Source organism: Mesoplodon mirus (genome assembly GCF_964341445.2).
Source record: "Mesoplodon mirus genome assembly, chromosome: 10".
Classification (NCBI taxonomy): domain Eukaryota; kingdom Metazoa; phylum Chordata; class Mammalia; order Artiodactyla; family Ziphiidae; genus Mesoplodon; species Mesoplodon mirus.
In genome coordinates, this window is record NC_138986.1 from 51,331,379 (window position 1) to 51,351,958 (window position 20,580).

A 20,580-nucleotide genomic window follows, 5' to 3' on the forward strand; every position below is an offset into this window, starting at 1 on the left:
ACTGGAGTGTTAATTTTTATTTTAGTAATTTGAAGGAGTTCTTTGTATTAACCTTCTGTGGGTTCCGTATGTAGCAAATGGTTTCCTCAGAGTTTCATTTATTTTCAACCTTATTCACGATTGTACTTTTGCTGTATGAAAGCATTCGTGGTCACGTCCGTCAGTCTTTCCATGTCCACTTCCTGAGTTTTCCATCATACTTAGAAAGTCCATTCCCATCCCAAGAGTATAAAAATGTTGACTTATATTGTCTCCGGCACTTCTTAATGTGTCTTTTATTTTTGTATATTTTAGTCTTAGATATTTCTAGGATTTATTTTGCTGACGTATAGTTAAAATTTTATTGATTTCTAAGTGCCAGTTGTCCACAAATTATTTATTGAGCAGTCTGCATTGATATGAAATGATCCTAAATTTCAAACAAATGGAAACTTAATATACATTTAATTTCTGGACTAACTTTTCCATTAATCTGATCGTTTATTTCTGTACCATAATACTGCCATTGTTATAGTTTTATAACATATTTTAAGAACCAGAAGGGCAAGTCTGTCCTGCTGGCCTTTGTTTTGTCTTTCTTTTCTTAAAATCAGTTTGGCTTTTTAATGTGATTACACTTAATTTATAGAATAATTTAGGTTAAAATTATACTCTTGAAATATCCATCTGTCCAATGATAGATTAATCCTTTAATTTATTCACCTTATTTTTAAGGCATAAGTAGAATTTCAAAAACTATTATTTTCTTCATGTGACTCCTTCCACTTCTTATTAAGTCTATATGAAGAACAGAGAAGGGTCTGAAATTTTATCCTCTGCAAGCAGACAGGTTAGCCCACCCAGGTGTTATGGATGCTGGCAGAAGAAAGGTGGCTGCTAGATCAGAGGCACAGCAGGTGGTATAACTTTCATGTTCTCATCTGCTTCTCTTGTCCAAGTTCCAATGTGGATGCTTTACATGCAGTAGCCACAGCTGGGGAACTCTAAGCTTAGGGAACCCTAATGAGAACTCAGGGTAAGTTTCCTTGAGCTAATTGATGAAGAATGAGGGGACTAAGCCAGAGCAGGAGGAAAGAGCATTGTAGGCAAAGGCCCTGTGATGGGAGAAAGTGTGGCAACGATAAATATCTGGAAAAATGGCCACCATAGTGATTCCATTATCTTCTGGCTAATGGAGCTGGGGACAGCTAGCCTGTTTATTTTTCCTATTGTAAATGATCTGTTTGTTCTGCCTAAATGCTTATAGATTTTCCCCTTTGCTGTTGAGTGTATTTTTTTTAGGATTTTGTTTGTTGTTGTTGTTCTTTTTTTTTTTGCGGTACGCGGGCCTCTCACTGTTGTGGCCTCTCCCGTTGCGGAGCACAGGCTCCGGACGCGCAGGCTCAGAGGCCATAGCTCACGGGCCCAGCCGCTCCGTGTCATGTGGGATCTTCCCGGACCGGGGCACGAACCCGCGTCCCCTGCATCGCAGGCGCAGCATCGGCAGGCGGACGCCCAACCACTGCACCACCAGGGAAGCCCGTTGTTGCTCGTTCTTAGAGGAAGTTTCTTAAGACACAGAGAGGCTCTTTATGCTTGATGACAGCCTCTTAATATATCTTTGAGTATTTTACTTTGCTATTAGTTTTGACCTTTTCCTTAAATATTTGATAAATTGTGATTGTCTATCATCCATAATTTTGTTTTCCCTAAAAAATTTCGATCTGTTTTGTTTCCATTGCAGTCCAAGATTGGGACCTTTCTTTATTTTCAGTATTGATCTTTGCTATTTTTACTTTTTGTTGTTGTTGTTCATGTCTTAGTTTGGGAAAGGGAGACTTTGGGGACCCTGCAGTTTTGCCACCATCTTTTCCAAAGTGTTTGAATCTGGGGTTTTTTGTTTGTTTTTTTTACCCGCAATAAATGTGTATTTATTTATAAATTTCATACATGTGCTACACTGCAAAATTATGTGTTATAAAATGTACACTTGGAACAACAGAAATTTTAAAAGATGAGATAAAGAGAAATACATAAAAAGGTTTTGATACTTTTCTCTCTAATGGACCATCTTGATCCCTTCCGTAGGCACATACAGCCCACTTTCAAGACACTACCCTAGAGATAAAGGCTGTCAAATGTGATGCCTATTTCCCCAGCCTTTTCTCAGTGCATGTACTAACGTATATATCTTATTTGTTAAAAACGTTGAGGGCATGGCAGTTCTTTGATTGGCTTTCTCCATATAACACCACATGTTGGACAGCCTTCCTCTCATTACATAAATCAAGCTCATGATTACAGCTCCACAGTAACCCATAATCAGAAACAGTTCATTTCTTTAATCAGACACTTATTAGACATTTAGAATCTCCTGATAGACATTTAGAATGCTCCTAATTGTTCATAAAGACAAAGAACACAACAAGGACCACCACTGTGTGTTCACAGATTATTCATTTTTTTTAACCAAACATGTGACTAGAGCTGCATGGTTAATAGTCTGCTCACACCTAATAAGTTACTCGATTTGCCCAAGTGCCCTATGGAGTAGGCAGTATAGAGAATCCTTCTCATTCTGTGGATGGAGAAATGGAGGTTCCAAGAGACTACCTGATCTAACACAAAATAATAAGAGCCACTACGTTCTCCATGTATCATGCTAAGAACTTGACATAGATTATCTGATTTAATCTTCACAAAAGTCCTAGAGGATAGGTATTACTACTATCCCCATTTTAGAGATGAGGAAACTGAGGCTCTGAGAAGTCAGCAACTTACTAAAGGGCACACGGCGTAGTGGGTAGTGGAGTGAGGTCAGACTCTGCAGCCTGGGTATTTTTCTGCCTGCCACTCACTCATTAGGGCTAGGGTTGGGTGGGATTGGAGGCCAGCACACCTACAGCCCTCTTTGAAATAAAGTACCAGCTACAGCTGCAGTCTGGGATGGCCTTGACACTCTGCCCTAGACCCTCCCTTGGTCACATCCTCATGAGCAGGGAGAACATTATACGCAGGGTTAGTAAAAAATATTTCAGGCAACGAATTCAAAACTGAACTGTATATCACAGGGAGCTCTGCTCAATATTATGTAACAACCTAAATGGGAAAAGAATTTGAAAAAGAATAGATACATGTATATGTATAACTGAATCACTTTGCTGTACACCTGAAACTATCACAACATTGTTAATCAACTACACCCCAATATAAAAATAAAAACCAGAAAACCTGAAACGAAGTTAACAGAAAAATCCCCCGGTTCTTGAAACTTGTTCTCTCTCTGTTGAGTTAATCTCTGTCCCACCACCAATGTCAAAGGTTTCTGGCTTCTTCCTCCTGGGTGGGGCCAGCTTCCTCCCATAAGGGGCACCTGTCAGTGTCAGTCACGTGCTTCTCACGCATTACTCACATGATGCATAGACATGGGCGGCCCAGTTGCCCCGCTCGTGGGGAAAGGTGAGCACCCGGCCCCCGTGTTTTGCGCTACCATCTGCAGGCCACTCCTCGGTGCCTGGGAACATGTCCAGTACACTGTCGGGTACTGGCAACTTCTGGCTGGGAAGGGGGCTCTGGCCCCGACTGTGGCCTCCAGTCCCCGGCTGGCCCCAGGCCCCCGGCCTCAGCCTCATCCTCGGAGCCACTGCTGCCGTAACCCACCCGGAGTGCCACACTCATGGGGGACCCCCTCCACTATAGCACAGCCTGCCTGCCAGCGGTTGAACCACACCAGGAATTCCTCTGCGCAGGAAGTTGGATCTGTTATTGAAAGAATCATTTTGTAGATGCTTTCCTCCAACTCTCTAAAATTATTCCAAGAAGACATTTTGAGAATCCCCCATGGTTAAAATAGACTATTCAGTTTTTAACAACTTTCTGTCCCATTACTTAAAATTGGATTTATTTTTGTGTTAAAATGGTATATATTTGTAACAAGGAATTGGGGAACAGCATCTTCTTGATTGATGGATGAAATACATAATCATTCAGGTATGGTGAATTGAGGAGACTGTGGGAAGATTCCCTATCTCCAAGTATCTCCCCAACCACTAACCAGTACTTAGTATTCCATTAAAAATACTTCACTGTTGTTCCATTAGCATGAAGTCCGTTGATCAGATTTAGTTATCTGGAAAGGTCCTTCATACTCCTGCGATGGATGTGCTTCTATAGAAGGGAGTGGAAAGTAGCACGAGTCCTGTTTTTTCCTCCCGCCGGGGAGAGGGAAGTAGAACAAAAGAATCCAGTTTAAAAGATGACTATTTTTCCTAGGAAATTATTTCTGGCATATTAGAAATTTGGGGATACTTAAGTGTAATTTTGAGTGATACAAATTCTTAGGATAATGTGCTCATTAGTTTGTTACTCTTCCTTTTTTAAAAAAATTAATTAATTAATTAATTTATGGCTGTGTTGGGTCTTCATTTCTGTGCAAGGGCTTTCTCTAGTTGTGGCAAGCGGGGGCCACTCTTCATCGCGGTGTGCGGGCCTCTCACTATCGCGGCCTCTCTTGTTGCGGAGCACAGGCTCCAGACGCGCAGGCTCAGTAATTGTGGCTCACAGGCCCAGTTGCTTTGCGGCATGTGGGATCTTCCCAGACCAGGGCTCGAACCCATGTCCCCTGCATTGGCAGGCAGATTCTCAACCACTGCGCCACCAGGGAAGCCCTGTTACTCTTCCTTTACTCTTCAAAACCTGTTCAACAAGAAGAGTTTTGTGAGGGAGTGTCTCAGTTAGCAGACTATCCCAACTCACGAGGGAAGGAGTGCTGCTAATTGAACCTTCCAGAGGACTCACATTTTCATGAGAGGAAAGAAATTCAGTGCCTTCTCTGATTGTGGATTTTCTCTTGTTGACTTTTGATCTTGATGTTATTAAATACATTGCTGACCTCCTCACTAGAGGAAAGTAGAAAGGCAGAGAAACTTGTCCTAGACTAAGAAAATTCCTGTTTCCAAAATCTGTAAAGATAAACTAATTATGAAGAAGCAGAAACTTGATCATCGTAGTTCAAAATGGGATTCAGATAAAGTTTCACATAGCAAAAACCTTACTGAGTAATTTTTGTGGTTTCTCAATGTTTTTCAAAGCGTCTCTTTTGAAAATGAATATTTGGGTATTTGTTGGCACTGTGGAGCAGAGATACTAAGTCTAGAAATAGTCTAGATGTTTACATATTTGTTTATATATGGGTTTATCTGCATTGATCATAATTCCTTGACTCTAAGATGTCTTTAAATATATCACATGTCATTATTTCATATACCACTAAGAAAGAAAAAATGCTCCCTATGGAATTCTGACATGCTTACAGTGCTTTAGGGTGCATCCTGATTTCAAAGATGTTAATATGTGAGAAAATATGCATCATAGAATTGATGAGATATAGTATTTTTCTTAAACTGACAAAAACAGAAAATTGATATCCTTAATAACTTGTCCATCTATCTGAAATATTTAACAATACAGTCAATAGGTAAATTTATGCTTTAAAAATCTATTTACTAGGTATGATATTTCTAAGAAAAATCAAGACATTGATAGAATACCATTAATATTCACAGAATTAACAAAGCGACCTTACATCTATAGAAGATATGCCCCAGATTTCCCGTCATGTTTTTTTAATTTTTATTTTATTTTATTTTTATTTTTAATATTAATTTTTTTATTTTTATTTTTGGCTGTGTTGGGTCTTAGTTGCGGCATGCAGATCTTTCGTTGCAGCATGCGAAGACTTCTCTCTAGTTGTGGCACGCAGGCTCAGTAGTTGCGGTGCCCGGGCTTAGTTGCCCCGTGGCATGTGGGATCTTAGTTCCCAGACCAGGGATCAAACCAGCGTCCCCTGCATTGGAAGGCAGATTCTTAACCACTGGGCCACCAGGGGAGTCTCTTCCCTGTCATGTTTTTAAGAATTCCCACTATTTGATATTTTCATTCCTGAGTAAAGCAATCTGGTCCCTGCAGTGCTGCCCAGACCAGGGTGTAGGGATTGCTTCTATTGTCTTTTCCAACTCTTTCAGCAGCCTTTTGAGAAAGAGCCTCTCATTTCCACTATTAGGTATCACTAACGCTCAGAAATGAATTTTATCACCTAACATCACCCCTGAATTAAAGTCTAAAGTTCTGTCCCACTTGCCACTTTCCTGAACATTCCAGGAAATGTGATCCTTGAGCTCATGATACAGCTGCGTTCTCTAGGTTGAGGTTGATCAACTACCTCTTGGTGCAAGATTTAGCCAACTTTACTTGAGAAGCTTATTATAAGTATTTTTAATGCTAAGCATATTATAGTACGAGGGGGAAAGGATTTGTATGTGGTGAACAGTTACCCATAGTCCCACTATCTTTGCCATTGGCAGCATTTTCGCACATTTCCTTCTAGTTTTTCACCACATAAATTTTTGCAGAGTTGAAATAACTTTTATGTGCAATTTGTGTGATGCTTTTTCACTCAACCTCATGTTATTAAAAAGAGTATTGTTAAAGGCTTGTAGCTAGTTGACTGTTTTATTCTGTAGATATATTAACCATTCCCCTATTGCTTGTTATTGGGCTCTATCCATTTTATATTTGCAGTTCTGAATCATGTCAAAATGAACATCTCTGTATGCAAATCTCTGTCCACATTTTGATAGGGGACATAATCAACATTAATCCAACTGATTTGTACTGTTAAATTTCTTTCATGGGAAAAAAAAGGTCATAACAATCTGTCACCCAACCAAAGGGTAGGAGTGAATGTGAGAAAATGGTTGTGTTTATTTAATACTGTTATTATTTCAGCTCAGAGTTGAACTGGGAAACTGAGACACATAGGTAAAGCTGTCTCCTTGCTGGTGACACCATCAGTTGTGCTTGTTGCTGGGAAGCTGTTGTCCTCCTCACCTAGCCAGTGTCTTCCCTACTTCACTATAGTCCCGTGGAAATTCACTATCCTTGAAATTATACCAGGAGCCCAACAGCACTTTAAAAGCTCCTAATGGTGCCTGGCTCTCTCATATTTGGTTTTCCCCTCCCTAAGGGGTAGGTATGGCCAAAATCACCAAACCAGATCCATGTTTGCCTTGCAAACCAAACAAACACTTCTGTTTTTGTTTTGCTTTGTGTCTGGACTAATTCTTAGCACCTCTTCTGCCTGTGAGCGATTTGCCACTTCCTTCTGTAAGACTGGCACCAGCAGAAATGCAGTCTCAGAGGATCCCGGGGAGAAAGCGAGGCCGACCCCCACTTCACTCAACACCTATGAAGATGGCAGTTCATAACCTTTATTCTGCTTCAGCTGGTTCTTTACCAGCAGTGAAGATCCCAAAGAAAAGAGGGCGGAAACCCGGGTACAAGGTATGGCTCCATCATCTCCTTTCTCCAAAGTGGAACTGGGCTGGGGCATGGCGCTTGGGCAGAACTCCAGTGCAGAATGTGATGAGAGGTTGGAAACTGGGTAAAGACAGGGTGAGAAATAAGTTTCTCTCAATGAAGCATGTGACAGACGAGGCTTCATTGTTGCAACATGGCACACAATACATGCTGTCGCTGTCATGTGCATTTTTACAAGTGGAGAAAGCAAATTACACCAGATGGGGAAAGTTGTAAGGCGAGCAGATTTTAGGGTCATAGCTAAACACACATTATTAAGCCTCGCATCTCAATTAACGTTTCAGACACTGAGCTTTCCCCTGACTGTTCTTATGAGGGCGGCTCTGGAAGCCACTTTCCAGAACTCATTTGTCATTAATTTCAGTAGAAGCAGATGATGTCCCTGAGACATTTAAATTAATAATGCGAGCAAGCTAGTGTCAAAGGTCGTGAAGAGTTTTCCCTAATAGAGCCTCAATAAGGGGACTTATCATGAAAATTCAGGGTGTTAATTCATAGTTTCCTGCTTACAAAAGGCACTGACGTCAAGATTGGCTACAAGGAGACATATCAGGCAAAATGAAAATCCTGTTACTCTTTCAAGAATTAATGATTTGGCGAGGCTGTGGGGTGGAGAATAAATTCTCTGATGTAACTGAAATCACATAAAACAACCCAAACCCGAGGGAGAGCTTCTCCTCTAAGATGTTTTTGAAGAGTCTGCTAGCAAAGAAAGATCATTGAGTTGTTTTCCATGAGCCTTTCGGGCATTAGAAAATGAGCTTCAGAAGTTTTCCTTCGTCTATTTTTCTAGAAATAAAGAGCTTATGTTTCCATCTTGAGATCTGAATACGCAAACCAAAATGCAAATTGGCAATTAACTCCCATATATTTAGGAAAATGTATGGAAATTATTTCAGGTCAGCAGAAAGACAAAGCTTCCGGAAGAATTGGTAATGAATTCAACCTCTATCCCTTTGGTTCTTCACAGTTCTTCCAACTGCTGGAAAATAGACACAATAGGTAGGGGGAAGGTGATTTAAAGTTATTTGGGGGTCACTGGTTTTAGTAAAAGAAGCTTTTACTCAGCCAGCTCTTGAAGCAAAGCCTTCTGTCACTGGTTATTTTTTTTTAACAAAGAGAGCTTCCTTTTTCTCATGGGCACACCGGTTTCAGAATTGTGTCTCTGAAGCTGGCCCAGGGCAGGTCTTTCTGCTCAGCTACCTGTGCAGTTGCTGCGGTCTGGGAATTGCATCTGAAAGGCTGGAGCAGGGCAGCCCTTCTGTTTATAGAGCCAGGGAGTGAATCCAGGATCTAAAGAAACACACTGAAAATTTTTCTCTCCTATTTGGCCTTTCTCCTGCTCCCCTGGGAGCTGTGACCCAAGAAAGAAAATTACCGACAGACACAGCATTTCTGGGGCCAGGAAAAATGGAAATTCACTCTGTGGAATGAACCCAACTTTGCAATTTTCCTGTCTCCTGAAAAAGGCAGTTTTCAGTTCTCCTAACACTCAGAGACAGCTCAGGGCAGGAAGAAAGCTTTGGAGACAGTTAGCTGACATACGGGCCCTGCACATGGCAGGTGGATCTTATTCCCATGCCTCACAGGGTCTCTTTTCTGGGGACAACAGGCCACAGCTCTTCTTTCAGTCCACCTCCCATATATTTGAGGAAATTGTGGGAATTATTTCAGGCCAGCAGTTCCCAGATATCTCCCCACGCCACGGGCTTCGTGTTCGAGAAAAAAGGCTCCAAACCGGGTGCCAGTCTATATGAAGTTCCGACCCGCTCCTGGTGACAGGAGAAAAACGTCTAAAGTCTTCACAAAGCTAAAATGATTCTACCTAAAGGATCATCCTTTATTCTTCTTTTTTTTTTTTTTGGCTGTGTTGGGTCTTTGTTGCTGCACATAGGCTTTCTCTAGTTGAGGCGAGCGGGGGCTACTCTTAGCTGCGGTGCGTGGGCTTCTCATTGTGGTGGCTTCTCTTGCTGTGGAGCACAGGCTCTAGGCTAGCAGGCTCAGTAGTTGCGGGTCGTGGGCTCTAGAGCGCAGGCTCAGTAGTTGTGGCGCACAGGCTTAGTTGCTCCGCGGCATGTGGGATCTTCCCAGACCAGGGCTTGAACCCGTGTCCCCTGCATTAGAAGGCAGATTCTTAACCACTGCGCCACCAGGAAAGCCCCAGGATTGTCCTTTATTCTGAAATATGTGCTTCCTGCTATTTTGGTGTTAAAGTTTATTAAGTGTCATATATTGTGAGCGTTTGGTAATCTTAAAAAAAATGTCCTTACTTGGCAAAATAAAGTTAGCAACGTATTAAGTCTCTCCGGTTTTATTTTGACAATTTCTTAGACCCTGAAGCCCCATTTTACCAGTAATGAAATGGTTTTAATTGTGGAGATGCCAGCAAGGAAAGTGTACAGTTTGATTCCATTTACCAAATGGCCACTCATTTGGCAATTTTAACTACCTGGGACACAGCTGGGGAGCCAGAGTTGTTAAAAAAAAATCCTGAGCAAGTGAAATAAGATATTACTTGGTCTACCCTTAAAGATCCTGTATTTTATTACTAAGAAAATGCTTCCAAACCCTTCCGCAGTGTCTGTTTACCTTTATTATAGACGCATTTCTTACAAGCTTGATTATTGCAGTTTAATAGCCTTTGATTTGAAGGGGAAGATATTTTGGGAAGAAGATTGCACACACAGCTGGATACTGAAAGTATAATTATATGATATCATGTTAATAATTTAGAACAATAAAATATACAATAATATTATCAGTTATAAAATAATAACACTATAACTTTATGTCAGCACATTATTATATTTATATTAACAATATTATCATAATAAAATGATAAGTTTTGAGCCAGGATATTCTGAGGATGCCTGGTTGTACCAACTGTATCACAGGTTTGTGCTGGTTGACATCTGTCGCTTCTTGCCTGGTGCTGTCCCAAGCTGCTCTGTCAACCACCTCTGTGTCCCTGCACGTGTGGAAACTCTCTCTGGTCCAAGTAAGGGTATAAGCCTCTCCCTTTAAGACCCAAGCACAGCTAACACAGGCTGTGATATATAACCTCTTCTCTGAGTCTTGAGAATAACATGAGCAAATTATAGGCAGAAAAGGAAGGGTTTAACTGGCATTCAGATGTGAGTGCTCCAGAGTTCATGAGTCATTCTTCCTCCCAGGGCGCATCTGGCCATGTCTCTTGGCCCCGGCCTGCAGCCGCTTTGCTGGGGCATGCTTGCTGCTGTGAGTATCATTCTGTGGCCTTGCTGCCCCCTTCTCACCCCAGTCAAAGGAAGGAAAAACCTCTTAACGTCATATTTTCTCCGAAGAGCCATACTCTGCCATGAAAACAGCTTTCTTCATTATAAAACAGAACATTTACATCTCAGTTTGAAGAATCTGCTGTTGATTTAGGTCCTCGGTTCAGAGACTCCCCAAGGTCAACAGGTAGATTTTCCTTACATTTCATGACTAAGGAGACCATGGAAGTCTTTTTAAAAAGGTAAAGAGAGAGGGTCTGCACCAGGGATAAACCCTAACTTCCATTCAGTAGACATAGCTGATTATAATGGCTCCAAATAGCGGGATTTTCAGCTTCTGTGTCTTTATGATTTAAGCAGGAAGAAAAAAGTGCCGGTTTTTTAAGATAGCCATTTGTTCCCAGTACACAATAATAATAATTAATACTAATAGCAATAATAGTCATAAGTAACACTTACTGAGCACTTCTACATTTGAGTCTCTGGGCTTAAGCACTTTATATATATATTTCTTATAGATCCTTGATAATTTCATAGTGAGAGGAGTCAGGAAAACTGCAGGAATTAGGCATGAATTAACCATGACCCGCAGCCTGAGGCCACATACTGTCGGGCCAGCAGCCCTCGCCACCTCAGCAATCTCTTTGCATTATTGTTCAGAATAGTATTTGTGGGGCTTCCCTGGTGGCGCAGTGGTTGAGAGTCTGCCTGCCAGTGCAGAGGACACGGGTTCGAGCCCTGGTCTGTTCGGAAGATCCCACATGCCACGGAGCAACTAGGCCCGTGAGCCACAATTACTGAGCCTGCGTGTCTGGAGCCTGTGCTCCGCAACAAGAGAGGCCGCGACAGTGAGGCCCACGCACCGCGATGAAGAGTGGCCCCCACTTGCCACAACTAGAGAAAGCCCTCGCACAGAAACGAAGGTTCAACACAGCCAAAAATAAATAATAAAATAAATAAAGAATTATTAAAAAAAAAAAAAAAAAAAGAATAGTATTTGTGTTTCCTGGTTCAAAAAAGAGTAGATTACTTTCTGTTTGCTCTGTTTAACTACCTAAGAAAAGTGTAACATGCTCTAGAAAGAATATCATCCCTGAAACATTAAAAACAAATAGTTTATATGTTCTAAAATGTTAATAATTGTATCATTCAGCATACAAATTCAGCTTCTGTAACAAAGGCCAAAGAACAGTGGCTTAAAGAAGATAGAAACTAATTTCTCTCTCATGCTACTGTCTGGGAAGGCCATGTGGGGCTGATTCGATGACTCCACCGTGTGGAGGACCCAGGCTCCTCTTATATTGTTGCTCTGCTATCTTAAGACACAGTCTCTACCTCATGCTCTAAGGTGGCTCCTCCAGGTCCCGCCATCCCACTACTTCGGCCAGCAGAATGGGGACAGAGGTGGTGGAGGGCACGTTGTTCCCCTTTAAGGGTGAAACCTTCAGAGTTGTACACACCCTCACACTAGCAACTCACTGGCCGGAAGTGAGTCACTTGGCCACACTTAGCTCCACAGGAGGCAGGAAAATGTAGTGCTGAGGGACCACGCGATAAGCTGAAATCCAGGGATTCCATTAATAAATGAAGAAAGGAGCATGGATATTTGGGAAGAGCCAGCAATTTCTGCTAACTATTTAAAGGACAGTCTTCCATTAACTGGTAAATTCACTTTATAAAGAAAGTAATTTTCTAAAGAGCAAGAGTAAATGCAACCTTTTGTTTTGTTTCTCCTTTCTTATTGTCATCCTTTTCCCCCCCGAAAAAGTATGTGTTCTTGGCACTGTGTAACAAGGACGTCAAGTTAACAAAAATCTCAGTTAAGAGAATGTTCAAACTTAAGTGGAAAGGGTTGTTTGTTTGTTTGTTTCAACATTTGTTTAAAGCCTCTTTCTAAAGTGTGTTTTTATTATAACTGTTGAGTTGGTTTCTGTGCTTCTTTGATTCTCCAGATCTTGTATTGCCTTAAGAGTCATAGTTACGAACACTAATGGCAGCCTAATAGTATGGAAGGGAAGAATCGACATCTAACCTTTCCTGTGCCTACTTTCAAGGTCCCCCTCTTGCTGATGGTGCATATGAAGTACCACCTGTGGCCCATGAGGGAAATGACTACACAGGCACTAGGCAGGGGCCATTCCCTTGGGCTGAACAGTGTGCAGCACCTAGGGAGGGGACGGTCTCTCCTGGGGTTTTCTGTGACCCTCCTGCCCTCAGCCCAGAGCTGGAGCAATGGTCAGGGGTGAGGCTAAGCAGTGGATCTGGGGCAGCGGTATCTGGTGAATGTTTCCTGACCAGCATGCTGAGTGTAACTCAGACATGAATGTTAGTTGGTATTTTCACTTATGTTAAGGAGTGAGAGAAATGTAAACAGTGAAGTTGAATGTTGGAATTTCACTCATTTGTCAAGGATGTGGTTGACTTCTTTTCTGAATTGGATAATAGTTTGTGAAAACAAAAAATATTTGTTTTTTCATTCTATTCGCTGTGTAATGGCTACAGACAAGACACACTTTTAAGTTTAATTTGCATTTTTAATATTTTCTCCATCACTCTCTTAAGCCTATAAGTCAACAAAACAGTAAATCCAGCCCTATTTGTAGCATTTGCCAATTTCCAAGGTGTAAATATTCCCAACATGGCCAGTTTCCAGGCACCAATGTGACTTTCCTGAACGTGGAGTTGGTCAAAGATGTGCTGCGGTATCACTCTTGTACTCTATTTCCACACAGATGCAACAGTAAAAATAATTAGAAAGTGATAAGTTTTGAGTATCTATTACCTTTTTTTTTTTTTTTTTTTTGGCGGTATGCGGCCCTCTCACTGTTGTGGCCTCTCCTGTTGTGAAGCACAGGCTCCGGACGTGCAGGCTCAGCGGCCATGGCTCACGGGCCCAGCCGCTCCGCGGCATGTGGGATCTTCCCGGACCCGGGCACGAACCCGCGTCCTCTGCATCGGCAGGCGGACTCTCAACCACTGCGCCACCAGGGAAGCCCTGCCTTTGCTCTTAATGTATTTTAAAAATTAATACTCTGTAAGTGTATGCACTTTAACTTTTAATAATTGCCGTGTTTAACAAACAACTTGCAATATTCCTGAAAATTTAACAATCACCTCTTGTAAACCAATAGAAGCTGCTCCACCTCCCCACTGCTCTGAGCTCTGCTATGCACAGGATGCCTGTAAGTGTATGTTCCATATCCCCACTCTCGTCTTCAGGGCTGACCCCACGCCTGCTGATGCATAGGACTTGGCTCCCTCACCAGTTTCTGTAAGAAACTGCATCACAGCAAGCATTCCTTGAAATGTGTGGTCTCTACTAAAGATTGTTGGAGTCACAGGGCAGCGTCGACATTTATTAAATACTTCACATGGATGGATCTGTTTTTCTGCATCCCACTTTATCCAATGATGGTTATTTTTGTTTTCCTTTTTCTTCCTTCTGTCTCCTCGTACTCACGGAGTACGGGCTTCACGGCTTCATTGGTTCCTCTCTCGGCTGCCCTCTGTCAGGAGGAAATTAACCCATTCTTCTCAGCCCCACCCAGGCAGGATGGTAGCACCACCTCCGCCTCCGTGCACACTAACCCTAGGGCGGGGAACTGTCTCTCCTGGGGTTTTCTGTGACCATCCCCGCCCTCCTGCCCTCACCCCAGGGCTGGAGCAATGGTCAGGGGTGAGGCTAAGCAGTAGGTCTGGGGCAGCGGTATCTGGTGAATGTTTCCTGACCAGCATTCTGAGTGTAACTCAGATATAAATGTTAGTTGGTATTTTCACTTATGCTAAGGAGTAAGAGAAATATAAACAAGGCCAAAGGATACTGGCCCCTCCATCCCTTGCATGTTTAATCTCTCCCAAGGGAAAGGAGAAAAAGGTGTGGGTAAACCCAGAAACAGGCTGACTCCTCGGGAATTAGGCCATTGGCCACAAACTTCTTGTTGTTGGAGCTGATTTGCATTTCCAACAGGCAAGTTTTTTAGACTAAAGTCTAAGGTTAAACACGGTGAGGTATTCAATTTTCCCTAACCCTGCTCCCTGAATCTCCGAAGAACCCTGAGGGAGTTTCGTGTGAAGAAAGAGTGAGCCTAAAGGAGAAGTGTGCCCCCAGGGAAAGCTATGGGCAGGGACGTGGACAAAGCTATCCTCGGATGGTGTGGGAGAGGAAGGAAGGGAGAGAAAACATTTTTAAAAAATAGAATCTGGTACATCAGTTTCCTAGGGCTGCTGTAACACAATACAACAAACTGGGTGGCTTAAACAGTGCAAATTCTTTAAATTTTATTTTTATTGAAATATAGTTGATTTACAATGTTGTATTAATTTCATGTTAGATATACATATATATCACTTAATATATATATACATGTTAGATATATGTATTACTTATATATGTGTATTACTGAATATATATATTCTTTTTCAGATTCTTTTCCATTATAGGTTATTATAAGATATGGACTATAGTTCCCTGTACTATATAGTAGGTCCTTATTGTTAATCTATTTTATATATAGTGGTGTGTATCTGTTAATTCCAAACTCCTAATTTATCCCCCCCTCCTTTCTCCTTTGGTAACCATAAGTTTATTTTCTATGTCTGTGAGTCTATTTCTGTTTTGTGAATAAGTTCATTTGTATTATTTTTTTAGATTCCACATATAAGTGATATCATATGATATTTGTCTTTGTCTGGTTTACTTCACTTAGTATAATAACCTTTAGGTCCATCCATGTTGCTGCAAAAGGCATTATTTCATTCTTTTTTATGGCTGGGTAATATTCTATTGTGTACATATACCACGACTTCTTTATCTATTCATCTGTTGATGGAACAACAGAAATTTATTGTCTCACAATCCTGCAGGCTGGAAATCTGAGATCAAGATCAGCCAGGTTGGTTCCTTCTGAGGGCTGGGAGGGAGGATCTGCTGTTGCAGGCCTCTCTCCTAGCTTTGGGGGGCCTCCGGTGTTCTTTGGCTTGTGGATGGCATTCTCCCTGCGTCTTCACATTGTCTTCCCTCTGTACATGTTTGTCTGTGTGTCCAAATTTCCCCTTTCTATGAGGACACAGTCATATTGGATCAGGGCCCACTCTAATGAGCTTATCTTAACTTGATCATCTGCAAAGACCCTATTTCCCAATAAGGTCACATTTACAGGTACTAGGGGTTAGGACTTCAACATCTTTTGGTGGGGAGACACATTTTAATCCATAGCATCCAGTATAATAATCTTTATCTTGTAACTAGACATTTAGTCCATTTATATTTAAAGTAATTATCGATAAATTTGGGTGTAAATCTATGTCTTATTTTCTGTATTCTATTTGTCTCACTCATTCTATGTTCCTTTTACCTGTCTTTCCTGCCTTCTTTTGGATTTTTAAGCATATAATTCTTTCTTTTCTACTTCTTGAAGTTTAAGCACTATGTTTTCTATTGTATTACTGATTGCTCTAGAAATTACAGCATGCTTACGTACTAGAGTTTTCTAAAGTTAACCTTACCTTTGCTTCTTCCTAGATCATACAAGGACCTTAGGACACTTTAGCTCCATTTATCTCCCCACGTCAATATTACTGTCGTTACACATCTTAATTCTTTTTTGCTTTTTTAATCCCCCAAAACAATTATTTTTGTTTTGTACAGTTATTTTCATTTAGATTCACCTGCTTATTTACCACTTAAAAAATTCTTCATTTCTTTTTGCATATCATACATTCTACCTGAAATCACTGTCCATTTCCTGCAGTACATCTTTTAGAAGTCCCTTTAATATATATCCTCTAGTGATGAATGCTCTTAGCTTTTGTTGTCTGGAAGTACTTTTATTTCATCTTCACTTTTGGAAAAAAATATATTTGCTCGGTGTAGAATTCTAGGTTGTTATTTTCCTTGCAGCACATTGAAGGTATTATTCCATTTATCTTCTGGGGCCCACTGTTGTAAAGAACTCAGCTCTCCATCTGGTTTATGTGAGTGTTCCCTGGCAGGTTTTGTATTTTGAAGCTAATTTTAAGATCTTTTTCTTTGTCTTCAGTGTTCTACAATTTCATTCTGTTGTGTCTACCTGTGGATTTCTTTTTTATTCATCTTATTTAGAGTTTGTTGGGCTTCCTGAATCTGTGGATTAGAACTTTCATCAGATCTGGAAAATTCTTAGCCATTATCTTTTCAAATATAACCTCTGTTCCATTCTTTCTGAAACTCTAATGTTAAAACTTCTCATATTCGCATTGTCTTTTAACCTTCCCTCAATAGTTTTTATCTATTTGTCTCTATGCTACTTTTTGGTGAGTTTCTTCTGACATATCTTCTGGCACACTAATTCTTTCTTTAGCTATGTTTAGTATGCTGTTAGATCTGTTTATTTAGTTTTTAATTTTAGTTATTGTATAGAAGTTAAATTTGGTTCTTTTACATTTTGCTATGCTATTTTTTATAGTTTTCTGTTCTCCAGAGATATTTTCAAACTTGTTCTTTATATCTTTATACATAGTATCACACTTGCTTTTAGAATCTAAGTTTGATAATTGAAATATCTTATTTTATTTATTTATTTATTTATTTATATTTATTTATTTTTGGCTGCATTGGGTCTTTGTTGCTGTGCACAGGCTTTCTCTAGTTGCGGCGAGCAGAGGCTACTCTTCGTTGCTGTGCGTGGGTTTCTCATAAGAAGAAAGAAGCGGTGGCTTCTCTTATTGTGGAACACAGGCTCTAGTCGCATGCAGGCTTCAGTAGTTGTGACGCGTGAGCTCAGTAGTTGTGGCGCACAGGCTTAGTTGCTCCACGGCATGTAGGATCTTCCCGGATCAGGGCTTGAACCCGTGTCCCCTGTACTGGCAGGCGGATTCTTAACCACTGTGCCACCAGAGAAGCCCCGTTTCTGGGTTTTACTGCTATGTGTTTTTATTGCCCATTCTTGCTTTGGTTCCTTGCTTCCTTGTGTGTTTGGGCTGTGTTATTCACTGACTTTGAAAAATTATTTTGGGGACTTCTTTGAGACCTTTCTCCAGAGATGATTTGTGTTTGTTTCTCCAGGCAACCTGGGAGCACTGCCAGATTGGGTAATTTTTAAACTAACTTCACAGCCTGAAGTTTTCTTGGTTGCCCAAGTTCTGTGAACTTGAGCTGCAAATCTGTGTGAGCTCTGGCTTGTGGCGATATCTTCCCAGGGATTCTGCACACCCCCTCCCCCAGTGTCAAGGCAACTTTCCTTAGAGTCAGGTATGGGTGGGGTAGGGCAGGACAAGTTTACGGCTAGCTTACCCTTACCCTGAGGTTGTAGCCCTTTGGGTGAGCCCTGATCCATGGCAACTCCAAGGTCTAGATTTCACCTATATTTGGGCCCAATTATCCTTTATATATTGTTAGCGCCTCCATACTTTTACTAATCTTACATTTTATCCATTGTTGTTTTCAGTTAATCCAAATAAGATAATTTTCTATATTCCCAGAAACAAAACTCCAAAGAAATTTAGGATGCCTCATTTCTTCTAATCAGCATTCAAAATATGGCACTGACACTGGTTTTATCTCACACTCTTTAATGATTTCAGAAATAGTCTAATGCAAGGTACATACACAACATTACGAGTTGGAATAGAACTTAGAAACCAACAAGCTGGGATTTCGCAGGTGGTCCAGTGGTTAAGACTCCGTGCTTCCACTGCAGGGGGCACGGGTTTGATCCCTGGTCCGGGAACTAAGATCCTTTATGCTGAGTGGCAAGGCCAAAAAAAAAAAAAAAAAAAAAAGCCAACAACCCTACCCGCATTAATGGCTTTGGAAGATGAAGCCCAGAGGCACTGAATGGGTTGCTCAGAGTCCCATGTGAGTCAGGGGCAGAACCAGGATTAGAACCCCAGCCCTCTCTGAGTTCTGTGTTCTCACCACTCCCCTGCAGCTCATTGGGCAATATGAAATCATGTCAATTCTCAGTGTTCATTTCCCAGATGAGGAAATGTGGATGCTCGACTTCTTTTTCACGTCCTCTCCCAGAAGTTCTGCATAGAATGTTTCCTGTAGTATTCTGAAATTTTACTGCTTGAGTATTAGAGGAGGAATGTTTTGAACCTTAGACACAAGCCAGTATTATGGCTTCCCCAAAGTTAACTAAATGAGCAACAAGTAAAATGCTAATGTTTTAAACTAATGTAATAAAAATATACTATCAAACAAAGTTTATGTGAATAAATCTAGAAGTTATCTTTGATTTTGCACTTTCTCTCTCTAATCACCTTAATTTCACCTCCAGAGTACACCTGAATCCAACCAATTCTTTCTGTCTTCACTACTTTCACCCTAGTTCAGCCACCTATGCCTCTTGTCTGGACCATGTGATAACCTCCTCACTAGTATTCTTTTCTCTATTTTGCCTCTCCCCACCCATTCTCTGTATAGCAGCCATACTTAATTTTATAAAATAAAAACTGGGTTGTGTCTTTCTCTGCTTAAAATTCTCTAATTGTTTCCATAACTCTTAGAATAAAATCCAAACTTTTTAATCTGACTGTATTTATTTACTAGGAGTGCTATAACAAAGTACTACAAACTGGGCGTCTTAAAACAACAGTTCTGGAGGCCAGAAGTCCACAATCAAGGTGTTGGAAGGGCCATGCTCTCTCTGAAGTTTCTAGGGTAGGATCCTTCCTTGACTCTTCCTAGCTTCTAGTGGTTGCCTGCAATCCTTGGTGTTCCTTGGTTGTAGACATATCACTCCAATTTCTGCCTCCACTGTCACATGGGATTCTCCCTGTGTGTCTGTGTCTGTGTCCAAGTTTCCCTCTTCTTATAAGAACACCAGTCATTGGCATTAGGGCCCACTCTAATCCAGTATGACCTCATCTTAACTTGATTACATCTGCAAATACCCTATTTCCAAGTCAAGTCCTATTCACAGGTACTGGGAGTTAGGACTTGAACAAGTCTTTTTTGAGAGGGACACGATTCAGTCTACAACACTGACTTAGAAAGCCCTCATGATTGGGCCCTGACCACCCAGCTAACCTCATCTTGCATCCTTCTGCCTCTTGCTCATAATTCCAGCCACTCTGGCTTCCTGGTTCTTTGAAGAAGCCAAGCTTTAGGAGGCTTACACTGACCACTCTGTCTCCTTCAAAAGTTCTTTCCTCAGCCTCCCTCTTTTTTTTTTTTATAAATTTATTTATTTTATTTATTTAATTTTTGGCCTCATTGGGTCTTTGTTGCTGCGTGTAGGCTTTCTCTAGTTGTGGCGAGCGGGGGCTACTCTTCGTTGCGGTGTGTGGGCTTCTCATTGCGGTGGCTTCTCTTGTTGCAGAGCACGGATTCTAGGTGTGCGGGCTTCAGTAGTGGTGGCATGCAGGGTCAGTAGTTGTGGCTCGTGGGCTCTAGAGCGCAGGCTCAGCAGTTGTGGCACACAGGCTTAGTTGCTCCGCAGCATGTGGGATCTTCCCGCACCAGGGCTCGAACCCGTGTCCCCCGCATTGGCAGGCGGATTCTTTTTTTTTTTTTTTTTTTTTTTTTGCGGTACACGGGCTTCTCACTGTTGTGGCCTCTCCCGTTGTGGAGCACAGGCTCCGGATGCACAGGCTCAGCGGCCATGGCGCACGGACCCAGCCGCTCCGTGGCATGTGGGATCTTCCCAGACCGGGGCACGAACCTGCGTCCCCTGCATCGGCAGGCGGACTCTCAACCACTGCGCCACCAGGGAAGCCCCTGGCAGGCGGATTCTTAACCACTGAGCCACCAGGGAAGCCCTCAGCCTCCCTCTTGTCATTCAGATCTTGATGTAGGTGTCACCTCCTTATCAGCCTACCCTAGTCACCTGGTCCCTTTTTATCACATCCCTATATTTTACTTCTCAGAGTAGTACTTATCACAATTTGACATTTTTGTTGTGTTTCTTATTTGTTTCCTCCACTATGATATTACCTCATCAAGAACAATGACCTTATCTCCCCCATTTACAGATGTATCCTCAGCACC

General features: G+C 41.6%; 1 protein-coding gene across 1 annotated transcript in view; it reads left to right on the forward strand.

The window, feature by feature from the left end:
• SCML4 (Scm polycomb group protein like 4) overlaps nt 1-20,580 on the forward strand; it is a 113,545-nt gene that overhangs the window by 46,577 nt on the left and 46,388 nt on the right. Inside the window, exon 2 of the mRNA XM_082633944.1 lies at nt 7,106-7,320. Coding sequence (XP_082490070.1) covers nt 7,165-7,320 — 156 coding nt within the window. The 5' untranslated portion in view covers nt 7,106-7,164. The remainder of the gene's footprint in view (nt 1-7,105; nt 7,321-20,580) is intronic.